The following is a 21360-nucleotide window of genomic DNA, read 5'->3' as shown; positions in this document are numbered from 1 at the left end:
CTGATTTAAGTAAGCTTTAATAAATTTTAAGTATTAAAGTTAAAAAACAAGATTAGTAGCAGTAAATAAGTAGGTATAGTACCTATATACACTGTTAATAGTATAAGGACTAGTAACTGTTAGGGTAATAGTAATAGTAATAATAGTAAAAGTAATAGTAATAGTAATAGTAATAGAAAGTAGAAGGCTAATAACTTATAACTAGGTTATACTTTAGTTGCTATAGTTAGTATAAATATATAATAGTAACTAATAAGTAATTAAAAGATATATATAACTAAAATATAATAGTAGTATAATATATAAAATTCCTATCCTCTAAGAAAGAGTAGGTGTTAGCAGTTAGGGCTGCTAAGCACTAAGGCTTTACTTACTAAGGTTTTACTAGGCCTAGCCTATTACAAAATCTAATAAGCTAGCTACGTAAGATTAGATTTAAAAGTTAAATTATAAAAGTTAAAGTAAAGTCTAAACTTAGTTTAAATTAAATTAATAAAATATAGTTCTAAGATAAAAACTACTAGTTTTCTACTATATCTACTTAGTCCCTTCTAGTGTTGTTAAAAAAGTTTAAGAACTTAGCTGTATAGAGTACAGCCCTTCTAGCTTAATAATAATTGTTATCTTAATAATTTTACTAAATATTATACACTCTACTATATAAATTTATATAATAGCTATATTATTACTAATTTATAGTAATTTATAGGTAGATAATAATTATATAAGTTTATTAGGCAATTCTTTACCTATTTTAAAATTATAAATTTACCTAAATATACTTTTAATATCTAAATTATTAGATAAGCTTAACCTGCTGCCTACTATATAGAGGTACTGTACTAGCTGCGTTATAGTCTTTTATATAGGCTAAGTTTTCTAGGTTTCCTCTTTAACTATTACCTAAGAAACGCTCTTTTTTAAATTTAGTATATAGCCTTTTTTATTAACTAAATTAGCTAAATCTAAAAGATCTATTAAAGGCTTCTATTGATAGTAAAGCGTATATAAGTCTATGTTACGCTAAAAACTAAGCGTAACTTAAGTAGTATTTAGCTAATTTACGTCTACCTAAATAGCTACTAATTATATTATTATTAGTATAACTATAACGCGCTTTAAGTAAGCTTAGAATAGCTTACAGCAGGTAAAAAACCTTTTAGGTAGGTATTAGTTATAACTATTAACTAGTTATACTTTATAGTTTAATTATTTAAGCTAGGCGTTTCTTTTATATATAGTACTGTATAAGGTAAAGTACTTAGAGCGTAAAGTATTAACTATTTTAGCTAACTTACGCTGTTATTTAGCTAGCTACTATTACTTCTTTACTAGTAGTATATCTTTAGTATACTTTTATATTATAACTTAGTAGTCTTTTATATTAATAAGACTTTTTCTAATATTAATTATCTAATGCTTATACTAGCAGCGCTTATTATAGGTATACTTAGCAGCCTTAGTAGTTAATAGCTTACGCTTTAAGCCCTTTATAGTATATACTAGAGTACCTAAGCCTCTTATATAGTATAAGATAGGTATAATAGTAGTAGAGTAAAAGTGCTAGCGTAGTAAGTACTTAACTATAAGGCGCTGCTTTTCTACTTATTAGATAGTATAAGGCTTAACTTAAAATAGCTTTAGTAGTAAGGTATTTTATAAAAGTATTTCTAAAGCCCTACTAGGCTTAACCTAAGCCTATAGTAGTAGTATACATACCTAGTTATAAGACTTATAAGTACTTAGCTTACTTAGAATTAGCTTTATCTTAACCTCTACTAGCTTTAAGTTAAGTATAATAGGCTAGCTATAGTAGATAGGCTTACTATTAAGCTTCCTCTTATTACTGCTAATATTCTTATACTACTTAAGCTACGCTATTACTATATTAAAATTCTATAAGTATAGACTAGTATACTGCTAGCTGCTTTAAATTATCTTTATTCTAAATATATTACGCTGTACACCTACTATTATAAAGAGAAAATCTGCCTTACTAATATTTATAGCGCTAGCGTAGGCAGCGTAGTCTAGGACGCAGCTATAGTACTATTTAAAAGGTTAAAAGTAGCCTATATTAAGTAGCTAAAGAATATATATTAGGTATAAAGAAAGTATAAATAGCTAAATTTTATAAGTAGTAGCGTAGTTTATAAACTTATAAGTATAGTAAAAGCTATAGCTATTAAGGATAAAAAGTAGCTACTTACTTTACTAGCACTAGCGTATTATTTTATTAAAGTACTAAAGCTACTAAACGCTTATATTATTATTTCTATAACTACTTCTAGTAACAGTAATAAGGTACCTGTTAGGTAAGTCTTATACCTAGTACTTAAGTAGTAATATAGCCTTAATAATAACTATAGGCTCTATTATATCTTTAGTAGCAGAGATAGCCTTTATAAAGGTTATAAGCTTATAGTTTTTAGTATAAAGTATAACAATGTACTTATAGTTATATATATAAATATACTAGTTCTTAGTAATACTAATATAGTAGCTAGTTTTATCTATATTTTATAAATTTTTAGGCGTAATAGCCTTACTATTAATAATATTATAAAGTGTTATAAACTATTATAAAAGGCCTTTAGGCTACTAGGTAAGCTTACGCTTTACTTCTATTAGTATTACTTTAACACGCTTATACTTTAGGTACTTTTTAAGCTAGCGTATTACCTAGTTTCTACTAATAATAGAAGCACGTTTATTAATACTACTATAGGCCTTATTAAAGAAGGTATTAGCCTAGGCAGTAATAAGGCTGCAGTATACGCTAAAACTAATAATATTAACAGCATTAAAGAAGTATTTAAAGGTAAGGTCTTACTCTGCTAATAGCTTTTATTAGCTAACTATAAACTTTAGAAACTAGTTATTACTACCTTTATAAGCCTGTAAAACGTATTAATATAGCAATTTCTAAGCTTTGTAATAGTTCTTAATATTTAGGTTATCTATTTAAAAAAGCTTAATAATAGCTTTATTAATAGCTACTGCTATCTTATAATCCGCTATATTAAACCCGCAGATTTTGGCCCAGCTATTAGCTAATTAGACTGCGTTAGCAAGTTAGTGTTTTACTCTGTAAGAGTTTAAGTTTTAATCTTAATGTTCTTTTAATCTGTGCTACACAATTCTATTAGCCAAAATCTGCAGGTTTAACATAGCGGATTATAAGAAACAGCATAATCTAAGGTTTTAAACAAGACGCAACGCATAGTTACAGTTATTTAGCTAATTTAGAAATAAGAAATATAGCGTTATTATAATAATAGTATTATATTTAAGTTCTAAAATTATTAAGGTTGTAATGATTATTAAGCTAGAAGGGCTGTACTCTGCACAGCTAGATTTTCTAAATCCCAAGCTTACGAGCCGGTAGGGGCTGAGTATATTACTAAAAAAACTTACTTTAACGAAAGTATAAGTAGTAATAAGTAATATTAGTAAAGTAAAATAACTATAGTTCTGAATATAAGAAACTAACTTAGAAATAATTACTAAGATAATTTTGATATATTTTAATAAATTATAGAATTCTAGCTTTTTATTACTTATAGTTCTTGTATTAGAGTACTAACTTTTTCTAGTAGGTTAACTATAAGTAGGTTCTAGTAGCTAAAGCTACTAGAGTTTAAGCCTTTTCTTACTAAGACTTAACTAGACTTAGCTTATAACATAATTACTTTTTGATTGAAATTTACTCTATTTTAAGTTTACTATAATATAATATTATTAATCTAACTATATGTTTATTCTATATTAAGCTATATTAACTTTACCTACTTTAGTATTTACTTTACTTACTACTATAATAGTAAGTCTTATTAAGCTTAAATCTTTTTAATTTATGTTACTACTACTAGCTCTTTGAAAAAGTCTTTAGTATAAAAGTAAACTTAGTATCTAAATATAAGCAAGAATAAATCTATATCTTTTCTTAAAAGGTATTTTAATTAATTTATCTAACTTTTTATTTATTACGTTTTTTTCTTAATAGTTTTATATCTAGACTACTACTTTATACTTTAGTAATATTACCTTTTATTTCTTATAAGAACTTACTCTTGCATTTATAAATCGAAAAATTAGCTCTAAAATCTACTTATTAACTTAAGCTAGGCTTACTACCTTATTCTATTATAAACTACTTACTTAGAAGTTAGATATCTTTTTTATCTTTAATAACTCTAATAAATTTTAGAATTTACTTCTTATGTATAAGGTATTTCTATCTAAGCTTTTTATTATCTAACTTTAGTAAACCTTTATTAGGCTAAATTACTATGCTTATTCTTAAAATACTATTTATAATAACTTAACTTCTTAGTAGTAAAGCTATATAAGAATTAAACCTATAGCTAACAAAGTAATTCTAAAGAGCTAGAATTTAAGCTTAGGCTTGGCCTTTAAATAGCTTTTACTAGCTAGGTTAAGTATACTAGAGGTTATTAGTAGCTAGCTAAAGTGTAAAGTAGCTTATTTAGGCACTAAGCTATTATTACTAAAGGTTTAGTAGTAGTATTATAGGTTATATACTATAGTAACTAGTAATCTAGCTATAGTCTACTACTTTATTCTTAGAGCTTAGAAGTAAGCCCTAAAAAGAAAAGAAATACTATTAGACTATATCTACTATTCTATTTCTAGTAATTCTATTTAGAGTTACTAGACCTTTTAGTAGTATAGCTTAGTTAAAATAAAACATATAACTAATAACCTCTAAGTTAAGACTATAAGGCTTTTAAAGCTCTAGTATATTATATTTGTAAATCTCTAGAGCTAATATTCTAAGAATCTGTCTAATATCTTAAGAAGTATTTATTACCTTAGGTTCTAAGCGTATTTATACTTATTATATAGGCAGATATATATTAGATAGTAAGAATTTAATATAGTCCTCTAGTATAGAAGCTAATACCTAGTTTCTCTTTATTTAGTAAATATTGGTAGTAGTATATAGTATAAGTAATAGATAACTAATTAGCTATCGCTTACCTACTTACTACCCTATTTACGAATATAGATATCTTGAAAATTCTAAGTAATAATTAAAATTTAATTTAGCTTTAAGTTATAAACTCTAGTTAAGTTCATGTTACTCTTTTAGAAATAGGTAATTTTGAGTATATAACTAGTTAATTGTTATAGTAAACCTTTACTAACAGCTGCCTTGGCTTTAAAATACGCGTTTATACTAGTATATTAAGTAGCTAGTTAGTAAAGACACATCTAACTAGCTTTCTTTAACTATTACTTTCTACTTTAACTAATATTTACTATATAAAAAGTAGGCAGGTAAAAGCTTTTATACTAAGTTACTAACTTAGATTTTTACTATATTATATCTATCTGCTTATACTAGAAGTATAAATACGCTATAAACTTAAAATAAGAACTAGGTATTAATAGTTTATATAAGTAGGTTAGTATAGACATTTTCTATATATTTTGAGTATTAAGACTATTTATGTATTTATTGCTTTATCTTATCTTATCTGTTTTTACTACTAATACTAAATATAACTTATAAAAATATCCTATTACTATAGCTTACAAACTCTTATACTAGAAACTTTAGAAAACTAATAATTAAAAGATTAATATAAGTAATTACTAGTACTAGTATAGTAATCTAGATATCTCTAGTAAGACCTCTAAAGACCTAGTTAGGTAGTAAAAAGAAGTATAGAGAATTACTCAGTATAATAGTAACACCTTCTACCTAAAAGATAGAAATATCTTATAGCGCCTTTAAGTTAATAACAAAGTTATAGTATAGCTTTATTAAGTTAAAATCTAGTTATTTAATATATAAATTTATAAAACTAATAAAGCTTTCTTTAATACTTAGGTTTTCTAACCTAATAGGTTTAAGAAGCTAACTCTGTTAGTAAATACTAGTATAAACTTAATATATTTACTAAGAATTTATAGTACTAAATTTTCTTTACGTATAGTTCTTTTAGTAGTATACTAAGAGTTTCTAAAGTATAGGCTATAGTAGAAAAATTAGTAGTTAGGCCTACCTACCTCTATAGCTTAACTTATAAAAGTTCTACTAGGCCTAGCTTATTATATAAGCCTCTTTTAGTAAAAAAGCTCTAGACTTTAACTATATTATAATATAATCTACTATTTAAATACTAATACCTTTACTTTTATCTATATATATATTTTTAAATCTTGATTTAATACTTTTATACTATCTTTCTTTTTTTTTATAAATACAGCTAATACTTATACTAATATTACTATTATTAGTAAGTTTTTTACTTTTAGTAGCTTTATACCTTTCTAGATTACAAGGAAAGAGGCTTAGCCTAAAAATCTAAAAGCTAATTTTATTATTACTAAAGCTAGGATCTTAACTAAGTCTTTTATATCTATACTTAACTAGGTTACTAATTATCCTAGTATAAGTTTTTTCCTAAGATATTACTAGGTTTTTTACTTAGTTTCTTATGTTATTTATTTAGATACCTACTCTATATCCTACTAACTACTCTACTTTATTAATCAATATTATTCTTATTCGTAAACTTAATTCTCTTGATTTTATTAATTATATATTTTACTTAGTAACTTTAAGTAAGATTTACTAGTCTTAAGAAATTAAGCTACTTAGTATTTTTCTCTACTAAAGTAGACTCTACTTATTATCTTATAAGCTTATAAGAAATAGTTTTTATTTTAAGCCTAATATTAATACTTGTATAAGTTTCTAATAAACTTAATCTAATTACTATTTTTATTTACAAGCTTTATTATTTTCTTTTAGGTTTATAGAGTATTTACACCTCTAGTAGAAGTAGATAGATATAATATAGTAAAAATTTTATATAGTAACTTAGAATAGAAGCTATTACCTAACCTCTTTTTATATAGTAAATATTAGTTAAACTGTATAGTAATAGTAATAGAAAGCTTATTCTATATCTCTTTAATAACTATCTTCTTAATATACTAGTATAGACGTATATTAAAGAGCCTATATAGCTATTAATTAGAGTTTAGTTTAGTTATTAATCCTAGATTATATTATAAACTATAGCTAGGTTATAGAATCTTTTTAATTAACTAGTAATTCTAGATATATTACTAAGGCAGCTTTTAAGAAGGTATAGGTAACTAGAGTTTTTATAAGTAAGCTAGTATATTAAGATTCTTTATACTTAAAGGCCTTATTATTTATCTTATATTCTGTCTTTTATTTTGTTTCTTAGTCTATTTCTAATTCTATAACTAAGATTATAAATAACTAATAATATAGAACTATTTTTAAAGCCTAGATATTCTAGCGCTATATTCTATAGTGCACTAATATATTGTAGACTACTTTATATAATGCCTAATACTATTATAGTACTTTAGATATCTATAGTAAGATTTCTAAAGACGTAACTAGATAGTAAAAGAAGATAAAGAGTATTACTTAGTAGAATAGTAATATATTCTCTATAAAAGATTTAGATATTAAGTAATATCTTAAGCTTAATAAGAGGCTTAAGGTAAAGCTTTTAAAAGTTAGAGTATAGCTTCTCCTTTTATAAGTTAATAAAGCTTATAAGGCTTGCTTTCTCTAAAAGACAGAGATTAATATATTACGTTACTATTGTAATTTTATCTACGTAATTTAGTTATTTATTAGTCTTTATTATTTATATAAACTATAGTTGCTAGAATTTAACCTAGTTATTACCCTCTTCTTTCTATTACTATTACTATTACTATTACCTTTACTACTACTTTTATAACAAGATTAGCTAGCTTTATCCTTATTTTATATTTATTTTATAGTTCTATAGTAAGGCTTTATACTTTCTAAATTGCTTCTATAAGTCTTTATTTCTAGGTAGTATACCTAGGGTCTATAAAAGCTTAATTAAAACACTTTTTATTCTTAGTTAGAATAGTATTATTATACTACTTAATAGTAAGCCTATTAAGTTAAAAAAGCTAGGCGTTAAAGAAAGCCTTATTAGCCTTATAAACTTATATAAAAAAAAGCTAAACTTTAACCTTATAGAGCTTTACTCTAAGCTATTTATAAAGTATAAAGTACTACTTAGTATCTAGATTACTTAAGTAAAAAATATTACTATTATAATAAGTGATTTCTTTTATTTTTTTTTACTACCTAACTAAGTCTTTAACGATCTTACTAGAAATATCTAGAGTACTGTACTAGTACTAGTAATTACTTACGTTTATTTTTATAAACTTAGTAATAGAGAAAGATAAGATAAGATTAATAAATAAATAGATAAATAATAATCTAAACTCTTAAGGCGTAAAGAATTTTTATATACTAGCTTGCTTACCTATAAAAACTCTTATTACCTATACCCCCTTTAAAGCTTTTTAAGTTATATATTTAGAATTACTAATGAATTAAAGATGTTTTATAACCTAGCTATAGTTTATAATATAATTTAGAGCTTATAACTAAACTAAACTTTTACTAATAGCTACCTAGGCTCTTTAATTTATATCTGTACTAGTATATTAAGGAGCTAGTTATTTGAAAATAGTGTTCTAATTAACTTTTTCTTACTATTACTACATACTTTAACATATATTTACTATGTAAATAGGGCTAAGTAATAGCTTCTATCCTAAGTTACTATATTAGATTCTTACTATATTATATCTATCTACTTATACTAGAAGCATAATAATGCTATAAACTTAAAAAAATAAAGCTTTCTTGAATAGATAGCTCTTTTAACTTAATAGGCTTCTTATTAAGTAGCGTAATTACGTTACTTTAAGTAATAACAAGAGATACTTTAAGAAAGCCTTTATAGATCTTAAGGCTTAAGCTTAGAAGAGATAATTAGTAAAAGTAATCTAGTAAGTACAGAATCTCTACATAAGATAAATAGTATAAGAGGTAATAGTAATAGTAAAAGTAATCTTAATAGAAAGTAGAATAAACAGAGAGTTATAACTAGGTAAACTTTAGAATAAAAACTAAAAAAAAAATAAAACTCGCTAACAAAAATATAATAATAAGAATATATTTTAGTTTCTTTCCTCTAGGGTTAAGAGTTCTATACACTTATTTAAACTTAATTATAGTTCTTTAATTAGCTTAAGAACTTAAATTAGACGTATATTAAAATTCCAAAAGGATCTTAAAATAAGGCTTATAAGCTAGCTTCTAATTAAAAAAAGTACTAAGATAATTATACCTCTAACGTAGTTACTAAGAAACTACTTAATAGATTTACTAATATACTTAGCTTAATTTGAACTACTATTTAGAATTAGAAATAAGGCCTTATTAACTTAGAATATTTTCTTTCTAGTATCTAAAACCTTTTTTTTACTATTATTTTAGCTAACTTAAAGGGTTTTAGAGTTTTACTTATTAATAACTGTACTTACCTAGTTACTTAGGCTGTTAAGTAAGTTATTAGACATTAAAAGCTAAGTTACTTATCTACTAAGTCTAATTTTCAACTTCTTTCTTACTATAGTATTAGTATTTTAGCTTCTATTTCTTTTAGTTATAGTATTTAGGCTTCTACCTTTAGCTTTTCTAAAAGTTTTTCTAAATCTATAAAAGATAGTTTAGGTTTTACTATTTTTAAGTATACTACAGTAGGGTAACATAAATAAAGATTAGAAATAAAAGTCTACTTTTTTAAAGCTTTAGAGCTAGATAGAAAATAGAGCTAAATAACTAAAAAGTAAATAATCTTATAGAGATTTTTTTAATTAAGATCTCTTATTACTAAGTTTAAATAGTTTACTATAGCGTCTAGGCTATAGAGTAGTTTAAAAATAAGAAAAAAAAAAACAAAGACTTTAGTTAACTAAAACTATTTTTTGGACGTATAAAGTGGATTTATTTTTAAAAATTTAAAAGAAAATTTAATAAGCACTACGTTGCTAAATTTATATAATATATTTATTCTAGTTGTTAAAGAGACGGTGTTCTAATTAGCTCTCTGTTACTATTACTGTGTACCTTAACTAATGTTTACTGTGTAAAAAGGGGCTGGGTAATAGCTTCTATACTAAGTTACTATATTAGATTCTTACTGTGTTGCGTCTATCTGCTTGCACTAGAAGTATAAATACGCTATTTTATTTATCTAAAATTAGATATTAAGTTTTAGTGTACTATTTTAATATAACTATTAGCCTAGAAGTAGAATACAATACCTAGATAGGATAACTCTTTAAATAATAGTATATATTAGAACAAAAGCTAATAGTAAATATTAAGGTTTTAATTTAATAGTACAGTATTTCAAAAGTATTTCTCTTAAGAATACTTATCTAAGAAGTAGTTTAGCTGTTATTTAAAATAAGATTGTTTTACTTAAGAGGTAGTAAGTAAGTTTACTACACTTATATACTAATATTAAACTTATACTATACTTATCCTCTAAATTATTAGCTAACTAAAGTAAGTTCGTTATAATGTTTATTTAGTAATATTACTATACTATAATAGGTATAAAGAAAAGATCTAGTATCTATTATAGTGTATACTATTAAATTATATTACACTACAAAGTAGTACAGTTAATAACTAATTTACGTTAGTTCGGTTTAGAGCATAGCGAGTAGTATCTTTGTTTAAGAAAATCTGTAAATTCTTAAAATTAATAGAAATACTTCGCGTAAATATAATAAGTGCTTATAAGTATATTTTCGTATAAAGTAAATCTATTAAGAATCTATATATATTACTTTTATATAAGATACTAGTAAGTTTGATTTTTATCTAGTTATACTTCTTATTACTCTACTTTCTTTCTATATTTCTAGTACTCTATTTATTAAATAAGCTTAATATTATTATTTAACTTATATACTAATATAAGATAGATTTTTAAGAATTTTAGTATAGAGGTATTTTCTTTATATATGGCCTTCTTTATAAAGATTATAAAAGCTAGAGTATAATTATTAAGCTTACAGTCTAATACTAAAGCTAAAATAGAGTATTAGTTATAAGCCTTATATAATTTAGATTTATAATAACTACTTACGTTTATTAGATAGCTATTTAGCGTAAAATATAGTATACTAATAGTAGCTAATTTATTATTCAAGAAGTACTATCTTAAGAGTAGTTTAGAGAGTTTAGTAAGCTAAGCTAGCCTACTTTTATTATAAGTTTCTATATAAAATAACTTGGTTAAGTAATTAAGCTTTATACTTAATATAAGTCTATATCTAAACCTTCTTTAAATATAACGTACTGATATATTATATACTTCTTTCTATACTTTAGCTAAGAATTATTATATATAGTTAGAGTACTCTAATAGACAATTAGCTAAGTTCGTTAAGTCTTACTTATTAATCTAGAGTTATACTGTATTAAATCTTATTATTTAGGTTTATAAATATATTATAGTAAGATTATAGTTTAGTAACTTAGTACAGAAGCTAATACCTAGCTACTTTATACATAGTAGATATTAATAAATGTATATAATAATAGTATAAAAAATCAGATTAACTATCTTTTTGTAATTTTCTATATAATATACTCGTATAGACGCGTATTTAAGAGCAGAAGTAGCTATTAGTTAAAGTCTAGTTTAATTATAAACTCTAGTCTATATTATAAACTCTAGCTTAGTTATAAAAACTGTCTAACTAACTAGTAATTCTAACTATATAATAGGTAGCTTGAAAGAAGTTTATGTAATATAAGTTTATATAAGTAAACTAATATATAAAGATCTTTATTACCTTAAAGACTTTTAACCTGTCTTTTTTCTTAACTCTAGACTAAGACAATACACTTATAATATAATACAATTACTAAAGCCTAGATATCTAAGCGCTATTTATTATAGTTCTTTAATATAGTATAAATTACGTAATATTATCTCTAATATTTTTATAGTACTCTAGATTTCTATATTAAGATTTCTAAGATAATAACTAGATAGTAAAAAGTAATAGAAAAGTATTACTTAGTAAAAAAATAATATATTCTATATAGTAGATCTATATATCTAGTAGTATCTAAAGGTTTATAAGAGGCTTAAAGTAAAGCTTAGTTAAGTTAAGGTTTAGCTTCTTCTTATATAAGTCTATAAAGCTAAGAGAGCTTCTTTTAATATATAGCTTTTTTAACTTAACTAGCTTAGTTCTTATTAGTATAATAAAACTACTTTTACTTTAACTAGATACTTTTTTCAAAAGAAGCTTTTATACAGTCTAGGTATTATAACTAATTAATTAGATTAGTAGAATTAATTAACTAGGTTTATAACTCGTATACACTAGTAGTAGAATAAGAAGTAACTAATAGGGTAATAATAAAAGGAATAGTAGTTTAGTAATAGTAATAGTAATAGTAATAGTAATAAGAAGTAAAAGGTTATAACTAGGTTTAACTTTAGCTACTATAAAGAGTGAAAATATATAATTAGAACTAATATATAACTAAAGCAAGTACGTAACTAAGAAATAATTATAATATAAAATAATAATCTTAATTCTCTAAAGTAATTCTCGCGTTTAGTTAACTCTAACGCTGAATTTATCTCTTTTACTTTGTATACTTATTAAGGAAAGAGCTTTATTATAGTTAAAAAAGTAGTAAACTTATTATAACTATTAAGAACTTAAATTAGTTATATAGTATATTTAAAGTAGTCTTTCTACTACGTAAATAACTTTCTTATTATTAAAAGCTTCTTCTTATATATATACTACTAGAATACAAATCTAGAAAGCTTTTAGCTTTTAAAAACTACTTATTTAATATTAAGTTTACTTATAGGCTTAAATATTTAAAGCTAAAGTTAGATTACTTGCGATAGAAAAGTTTAATATATAAGTTCAAACTATTTCTAACATTACTAGGTTAAGGTATTAAAGTATAAAAGCTTTTGTAGACTTTAATTAAAGAAATAATAACGCTTTATATACTTTATTAAGCTAATATTATAAGTAATATTAATCTATCAGATTTCTTAGGTCTTTTCTAAGTTTTTCTTTTTTTATTCTATTTATACTAGTATTTTAGAGGCTAGTGCTAGACACTAGGTAGCTATTATATAGCCTACTAGTAGGCGTATAATACTAACGTAGTAATAAACTTTTCTTCTGTAGAAGATTATAAAGCTTAGAACTACAAGAGTATTCTAATATTACAAACGCTTTATTACCTTATTAATATTATATACTTATATTTTATATATTAAGTACTATACATAACTAATTAAGATAGGAAATTAAAAAGTATTAATAGAGAAATCTAAGATATCTTTAGAGTGTAAGCTCTAGAAACGTATAAATACTATATACTAGAGCTTGGAAAGCTTATTGCTCTTAGCCTAGAAGTCTACTTAATATAGGCTAAAAAAACTTAGATAGAAAGACCTATATTATAAGCGTAGATATAATTATCTTTTTTGCTTTAGTAGTTTTATTCTTATCTATCTATCTACTTATACTTTATTTTTTCTAATTAAAATATTACATAATAAAGAATTACGTCTTGAAAATATAGCCTATAGGATAAGTTATTATAAACTACGATATACTTACTAGTAAAAGATAAATATAGGTAATAACTATGCTTTATAATATATTATAAAAATCTATAATAGATCTTTAGAAGTTTTAGAAAGGTAGTAAAAAGAAAAAAAAAATAATTACTTAGTATAAAGGTAAGATAATCTATAAAAGATTTTAAGCTAGTAAAAAGTACTTTTTAGTTAAAAAAAACATAAAAGTAGACCTTTAGGTAGTTAAAGTTTAGGTTTTTTTTTTAGTACTTTAATCTAATAAGGTATTATATGGCCATGATTACGGTTGTGAAGAAAGATAAGATAGATAGATAAAGACTCCTAAGGTGCAAAGGATATTTTTGTGCTGGCTCGTCTACATAAACCGTCGTTGCCTGCACCCCTACTAAAGCTGCCCTAGTTATGTGTTTAGGATTACTAGTTAATTAAAGAGTTTTTACGACCTAGCTATAGTTTATAATACAATCTAGGGTTTATAACTAAACTAAACTTTAACTAACGGCTGCCTAGGCTCTTAAATACGCGTCTGCATTAGTATATTAAGCAGCTAGTTGTTAAGAGACAGCTAATTAGCTCTTTGTTACTATTACTGTGTACTCCTACTAATATTTACTGTGTAAAAAGGGGCTAGGTATTAGCTTCTACACTAAGTTACTATATTAAATTCTTACTGTGTTGCGTCTATCTGCCTGTATTACAAGCATAAATACGCTATAAACCTAAAATAATAAGGTATTATATATACTTAGCTTCTTTAGGTTAACTAGCTAATATTACAATTATTTTAATACTGTTTTAACTTCTAATCTAAGCTATATTAAGCTATATTAAATATACACAAGGTTATATACTTAAAAGACAAAATTAGTAGAACTAATTCCTAATATATAAAGTTAAACTCTGTAAATAAAAAATTAACACAGGTTAAGATTAAATTTAGAAGTAATAGTAGTAATAATAGTACTACAAATAATATTATTAGAAATGATAGTAATCTTATTAGTATTCGTAATTATAAGAGTTATAGTAAATAATATATTAAAATTCTAGTAATAGTAAATAGTAGTTATTAGAGTAAGAGTAATTACTATAGCGGAAAAACCTATATTAATATTAATATAGAGTGCTTAATAATAGCTTAACGACTATATAGAGAAAACCTCTAAGTAATTAAACTACGTACTAAATCTAAATAGTATTAAATCAAAATTTGTCTATATTAAATAGGACAATGCATTATAATTTAGATAGGTATTTACTTTAATAGTATATTTTTACTATAACTACTACTCTTAACTCTTAGTTCTAGTTTAGGCGTATATATATTACAAAAGCTACACTTTGAAGTTTTCTACTCTATTATCTCTAAGTCTCCTTTACTCTTATACTATATATAGGTTCTAGTTTAATAATTATATATATTATTCTCTTACAGAGTTATACTTCTATATTTTTATTTAGTATTCTTTACGTTATATATATAATATCTAATAATATTATAGCTTATAAAGTTAGAGATACAGTTTTCCTTACTAATATATAATATACTATTTTAGTAGCTTTATATCCTTTATTCTTTAATATAGCTACTTCTTAATAAATTATACTTTCTTAGGTTTACTATAGTAATTCTATAAAGAGTTTTACCTTTTAAAAGCTTCTAAATAACTTTATATATCTACTACTTTATATTAGTAAATCTCCTTATATAGTAGTTATACTATTAACCTATTATAAGCTTTCTTATATTCTTAGAAGATTATAATATTATTTTAATACTTATATTAAGCTAGACTAATCTAGTATCTATAGCCTTAGAACCTAAGGTTTAGCTATTAACTAAGCTTTCTAATAATTTAACTAATAATATTTTTTAGATAATATTCTTATTTTAGGTATTTATGCTACTACCTACTTAGCGTTACTACTTGATTTTAGTTTAATATTACTATTTTTTTTATTTTGTAGTAAATTAGACCTGAGGATTTTTAGGTTAATAGAATTCTCTTATAGCGCTATATCTTAAGAACTTTAAAGTCTTAAAGCTTATACAAGGAGAGTAAAACGCTAACTTACTAACACTAAGCCTAATTTTATTTAGCCTAAAAATCCGCGGCTTTAATCTACTAGATAATAAGATATAATATCTTATTAAAGCTCTAAAGTTAATATATATCAGGCCTATTTATCTAGAATTTATATTTCTATAAAGATATAATATTATTGTTAAAATCGTACCTTAATAGAATAAGGTAGAAGTATTAAAGTACTATTACTATAATCTAGTATAAGGATTAGTTAAATAAAGATCTAGTATTATACTATAAAATAACAACCTATTTTTATAGTTAAATATTATCTTAGAAGGATACCTAAAATATATACCTATAATTGGTTTTTTTAGCTTCTACTAAGGTAATACTTTAATATAATTTACACTAGCACTAGGTATTTCTTACTACAGAATTAGGTAATTTAAGATTTTATACTAGGTATAAGTAAATTTATACTTTGTATATTTATACTTAGTAATTTTTTTTTAATTCTTTTTAAACCCACTACTATTAATTATTATAATACTACTCTAGCCTACTTTAATTAAGCTAAAAGCTTAATTATTTATACTATTTTATTAATACGCTTTTAATAGAGCTTATAATTAAGCCTACCTATAAGCCTACCTACAATAGGGCCTACCTATAAGCCTACCTAGAAGCCTACTTATAAGCCTACTTATAAGCTTACCTATAAGCCTACTTAAAATTAAGCTTAGATTTAAGGTTAAAATTAGGTTAATTTTTAACTAATAATTAAGCCTATATATTAGCTTTTATATATTTATATTTAATATATATATATATTAAGTAAATAATACTCTCCTTTAAACTAACTTAATAATTATAGTAATATTCTATATTATATATTAACTTACATTACGTTCTACACTATAATATAGTATAAAACGTAGTCTTTTTTCTGTATTTATTATACCCTAAATCTATAGAGTAATTTACTAAACTTTGTACCTTGGTATTATACTAAGGTACTGTGTTAGTGTAATTAACACTAGTACTAGGTATTTTATACTGTAGAATAAGGTAAATTAATACTTTATACTATATATAGGTAAATTTATACTAGGTATATACATACTTAGTACTTTTCTTAAACTTCTTATTACTAGTAATACTATTAATTAAGATAATATTACTTTAGTATACTCTATATAAGCTAAAAACTAAACTATTAATACTATATTATCTATATACTTATAATAGAGCCTACTAATAAGCCTACTTATAATAGAGCCTACCTATAATAGAGCCTACCTATAATAGAGCCTACCTATAATAGAGCTTAGAATTAAGCCTACCTATAAGTCTACCTATAAGTCTACTTATTATTAAGCTTAGATTTAAACTTATAATTAAGCTTAGATTTAAGCTTATAATTAAGCTAGATTTTAACTTATAAATAAGCTAGTAAGTAACTAAGATAGAAATATATAGAAAGAATTTATTATATATATAAATTATCTATAAAATTAAAAAGAAGTATGTAATATATATACTATTATATATAGATTTACCTTACGTTTTACACTGTAATATAGTGTAAAACGTAGTCTTTCTTCTGTATTTTTTACCTAATAAAGCTATAGGGTAAATTACATAATTTTGTACCTTAGTGTTAGCTTCTTGTAATAATATCTAATTTATTCTTTAAGCCTTTATCCTAAGATGCTTCCTGTAAACGTTATTCTCTGTACTCTTTATAATAATTTTCCCAGATAACATAATTAGAAGATACCTTAAATAGTTCACGAAAGCGTCTTTGTGCTCTTAGAGTAGACCTGAAAGCTCGAACCGTAAACAGGGCTATAGTTATGTTGTAGACACTTTCCACATTATAATCTTGGAGAAGAGCTCGAATATCGGCTTTGTCTAGATAACGGGAAATAAGTTTTCGCACTTTCTTCTTATAGCGCAGCTAGAGCTCTTCTTCTTTGAGTATATCGTTAAGCGCTAAGTAGGCCCACCTTTCATTAAGTGCGCCATTAGTCATCGCTAACGTAGACTTCGATATCCCACATGATGTTAATGACATATATGACTTCTTTAAAACCCTGACTTGCACTGAGGTACAAAATCGGGTAAATTATCCCGCAGCTTTGGGGTGTAAAAAACACAGAAGAAAGACTGTGTTTTACACCGCATTGCGGTGTAAAACGTAAGGTAAATTTACATATAGTATTATATATATTACACAGTTTTTTGTAGATTTACAGATAATTTATATATACAATTTATTTATTCTATGTAGATCTATCTAAGTTACTTACTAGCTTAATTGTGAGCTTAAATCTAAGCTTGATTGTGAGTTAAAATCTAGCTTAATTGTAAGCTTGAATCCAAGCTTGATTATGAGTGGGCTCGTGGGTAGGCTCGTGGGTAGGCTCCATTGTGGGTAGGCTTGTGGGTGGGCTCCATCGTGGGTAGGCTCGTGGGTGGGCTTAATTGTGAGCTCTATTGTGGGTGGGCTTAATCGTGAGCTCTATCGTAGGTGGGCTCAATCGTGAGCTCCATCGTGGGTAGGCTCGTAGGTAGGCTCAATTGTGGGTGAGCTTGTGGGTGGGCTCCATTGTAAGCATGTAGATGAGATAGTGTTAATAGTTAAGTTTTTAGCTTATATGGGGTAGGCCGGAGCAACGTTGTTGCGATTAATAGTAGTGCTAGTAATAAGAAATTTAAGAAAATCTCTAAGTACATATATACGCGGTGTAAATTTACCTATACGCGGTGTAAAGTGTAAATTTACCTAATTCTGCGGTGTAAAATACCCGATGCCGGTGTAAATTACCACGCCGCGGTACCTCAGTGTTGGACGCCGAGTCTTGAAGATCGCTGAATATGTCAATCTGAGAGATTTTCTAATTCAGGACTCTCTAGTCAAGATGAGAACAAGTGCTAAGTTATGTTAAGGTATTTGATAGTATTTTCAATTGCGAGAGCAATACATATAACCCAATAAATACTTGCGGATCGTAGCATGTGACACTGCTTGGGCCGGCCGCACGGTATCCATGTAAATGTTTCTATTTGTGATAACCTCAATGCAACATATCCAGTCAACCATCTTACGACTTGATAGATAAGCTTAGACCTCACATGATATCTGTCGATTTTCACTCTCACATCAGAATCGGAACGCTTCGGACTTGAGATCCAGACCGTGGAACTTTGCCGATATAGCAACCTTACATATATCTTACAAACCCTTTCTAAATGCGAACTTAATTTTAATTCACACTCGAATCTGTCAAAGATGCTTACTGACTAGTTTGTATTTCCCTGTCGCGGCTGAGGTAGCAGCCCAGGACAACGAATCGGAACGCTAGGCTGATTTTGTCGATTATGACATTTCCGCAGCACAAAGTCCCAAAGCGACGGACCGATGAAGTGCTTTGCATCCCAAGAAAATGAATCCGACACGATAAACTGTCATCCCTCCTCTTTCGATAGATCAACCTTCCTCGTTTCACTTTGTTTCAAGTACAGAATAGTACGAAGGCGCATGAGAAAAGGGATACTATGGTAGTTTCCAAAGTACTGTGTATGTGACCTAAAGGAATTGATGTAGAGCGTTGAAGGGGTGGGGCCTGTACTCGATTCAAGAAAACATGCAAACTGTTGTGTACTGTGAGATGAGTCGTTTTGAGCACAATGTTTGAATGCTAGAGAATGGGATACGCAACTTGGAAACCAGTAGATATCGGTATCTTAATGGGTTCCAGAAAGTCAAATTTTCTTTCTATCAATTCTTGAGCGACGTGTTCTTTCCCCTTTCTCTACTCCTCATCCTGTCATCTGCATCTTGTGGAAATTGAATGCCCATGAGCTTCATCATGTTCCCCGCTGGTCCAGCCATACCATCTTGACCTTTGAAAGCTTTTAACATGTTGTCTGCAAGGTTGTAGTCGTCATCGAGGAGGCCCTCCTCCTCATCTTCCTCCTCCTCATCGTCTTCGCTTATATCCTCGAACTTGACTTTCCCCTTGCCTTTGTTTGGCTTTTCTTCACCCTCTAACAGACCGGTACCTGACACTCGACTGGTTGATGTGTTGAGGTTGAGTGCTCCATGGCCGAAGAGTTCTGCTTCCATCATGTTGGATAGTTTCTTGATCTCCTCATCTTCTTCTTGTTCCGCGTCTTGAGCGAGTGCCAGCTCACGCGCATCCTCTGTGAGGAGGGCCTTTTCCGCGGCGGAAAGCATCATGAACTTCTCGTAGGTTTGTTCGTACTCCGCAAACTCTTCGTCGGCGTCAGCATCGTCGTCTTCTTCATCGCTTGCATCCTCAACTTTGCTGGCTTTGGTTTCAGAGGGCTTTTCGCTCGAATCACTGTCCTCGGGATCTTCCCATCCTCGATCACCTGCGTCTGAGTCGTTGTCAACGTCCATGGGATCTACTACACCAGCACCTTCGATACCGGCCTCGTCATCGTTGAGAAAATCGTTGAAGCGTTCGACCATCTTCTTCAGGTTTTCCTGTGCGGCTTTGTCCCCGAAGCCCTGATTGCCACCCTTGCCTGCAAGTTCCTTTTCAAATTCGGAAAAGTCGATGTTCAGCCACCCCTCGTCGTCTTCACGTTTCGGCCATGCAGTGATTTCCGCGTTCGTAGGCAACGTGTCATCCCCATTTTCAAGGTCCTCTATCAGTAAGCTGATCTCGCGAACGGATTTTCTATCTGCGTACAAAGTATGCCGTACGAGCATTTCCATGCCAGCCGTCACCTTTACACCGATTTCAGACTTTTCAGATGGTTTACCCTCTTGAAGTAGCTTCTCCAGGGCGCCAATCCATGGGTCTGGTGGATCCCAGTGTTGACCCAAAAGCTGTGCGTACAATACTTTGGTGAAACGAACACTGACATCCACAAAGTCTTCTGGCGGAAAGATTAGTTGCGTCTTTGTTTTGTCGGGCTGTAGCAAACGAATGGAAACAGGGTCACGAAGATAGAAAGCCTCTACTATAGAAGCTATGTAAGCTGGGTTGTGGTTTAAGACGTGTGCGACAACTCGAGGTAGCGGAAGAGTCGCATGATGTTGATTCTCAGATATCGCGAGAGGATATCCTTTCAGGCGATGAAAGGCTTCTTTTTCAACGTTTGGGTATTGTTGTGGTCTGGCTGGGGTATCGAAGATGATCTTCAACGCTTCGTCTTGCTTCAATGGTGCCGGCTCTTCTCCTTTGCCTAGGGGCACAATGAGTAGACGATGTGCATTGATCCAGACTCTGTTCTCAGCAACCTCTGGGTTCAACCATTTAGGCAGAACGTTGGCAGCCTCGATGAGAAGGAACTCGCCATCTGAGTCGTATATCCGGATCCAGGCGTCTTTGAATTCTTTACTCAGCTCGCGCAGAAGATAGACTATCAACCACTCATCGGCCACGCTGTCGCCGTAGTTGGTTTGGCCCCTCAGCAGCCACCGCCCTTCTTCGCGAACAAGGTCTAGCTTGAGGGGGTCACGTTGCCAGATGTACTCTTTGAGGAACTTCTTCTCTAGCGTGTTCAGTGCGCGCTGGAAGGCTTGCAGTCGTTCTCTTGTTTGTGTGTCGGAACGCTGGGCGTCGAGGACGAAGACGAGGTATTCCACGACGTCTTCGGGGAGTTTCTTGGGAAAGCCGTCGAAGCCTTCGCCGAACCATTTCAGGTCGTCCTGAGGAAAGGCCATGGTGAGTTTGGCATGTGCGCTTCACATGACTTGACAAGAAAAGATGGATGGGGACGTGGGCGACGAACGTGACTGGCCAGTTTCGCGCAGGCGGTCTTTCCTT

General features: G+C 27.8%; 1 protein-coding gene across 1 annotated transcript; it reads right to left on the bottom strand.

Moving 5' to 3' along the window:
• Positions 1 to 19272: 19272 nt before the first annotated feature.
• On the bottom strand, positions 19273 to 21269 carry P153DRAFT_366262 (SGT1-domain-containing protein). The gene has a single exon (XM_033668012.1). The coding sequence runs from the start codon at positions 21255 to 21257 to the stop codon at positions 19338 to 19340; it is 1920 nt and encodes a 639-aa protein (XP_033524138.1). The 5' UTR covers positions 21258 to 21269; the 3' UTR covers positions 19273 to 19337.
• Positions 21270 to 21360: the final 91 nt, after the last annotated feature.

The sequence above is a fragment of the Dothidotthia symphoricarpi genome, assembly GCF_010015815.1.
Source record: "Dothidotthia symphoricarpi CBS 119687 unplaced genomic scaffold P153scaffold_9, whole genome shotgun sequence".
NCBI lineage: Eukaryota > Fungi > Ascomycota > Dothideomycetes > Pleosporales > Dothidotthiaceae > Dothidotthia > Dothidotthia symphoricarpi.
Note: the sequence above shows the minus strand (reverse complement) of the source record. Positions and strands in the feature narration are given on the sequence as shown.

Bases quoted from the DNA above. Each gene is read 5' to 3' on its own strand.
- P153DRAFT_366262 (XM_033668012.1), bottom strand. From the start codon at position 21,257: ATGGCCTTTCCTCAGGACGACCTGAAATGGTTCGGCGAAGGCTTCGAC.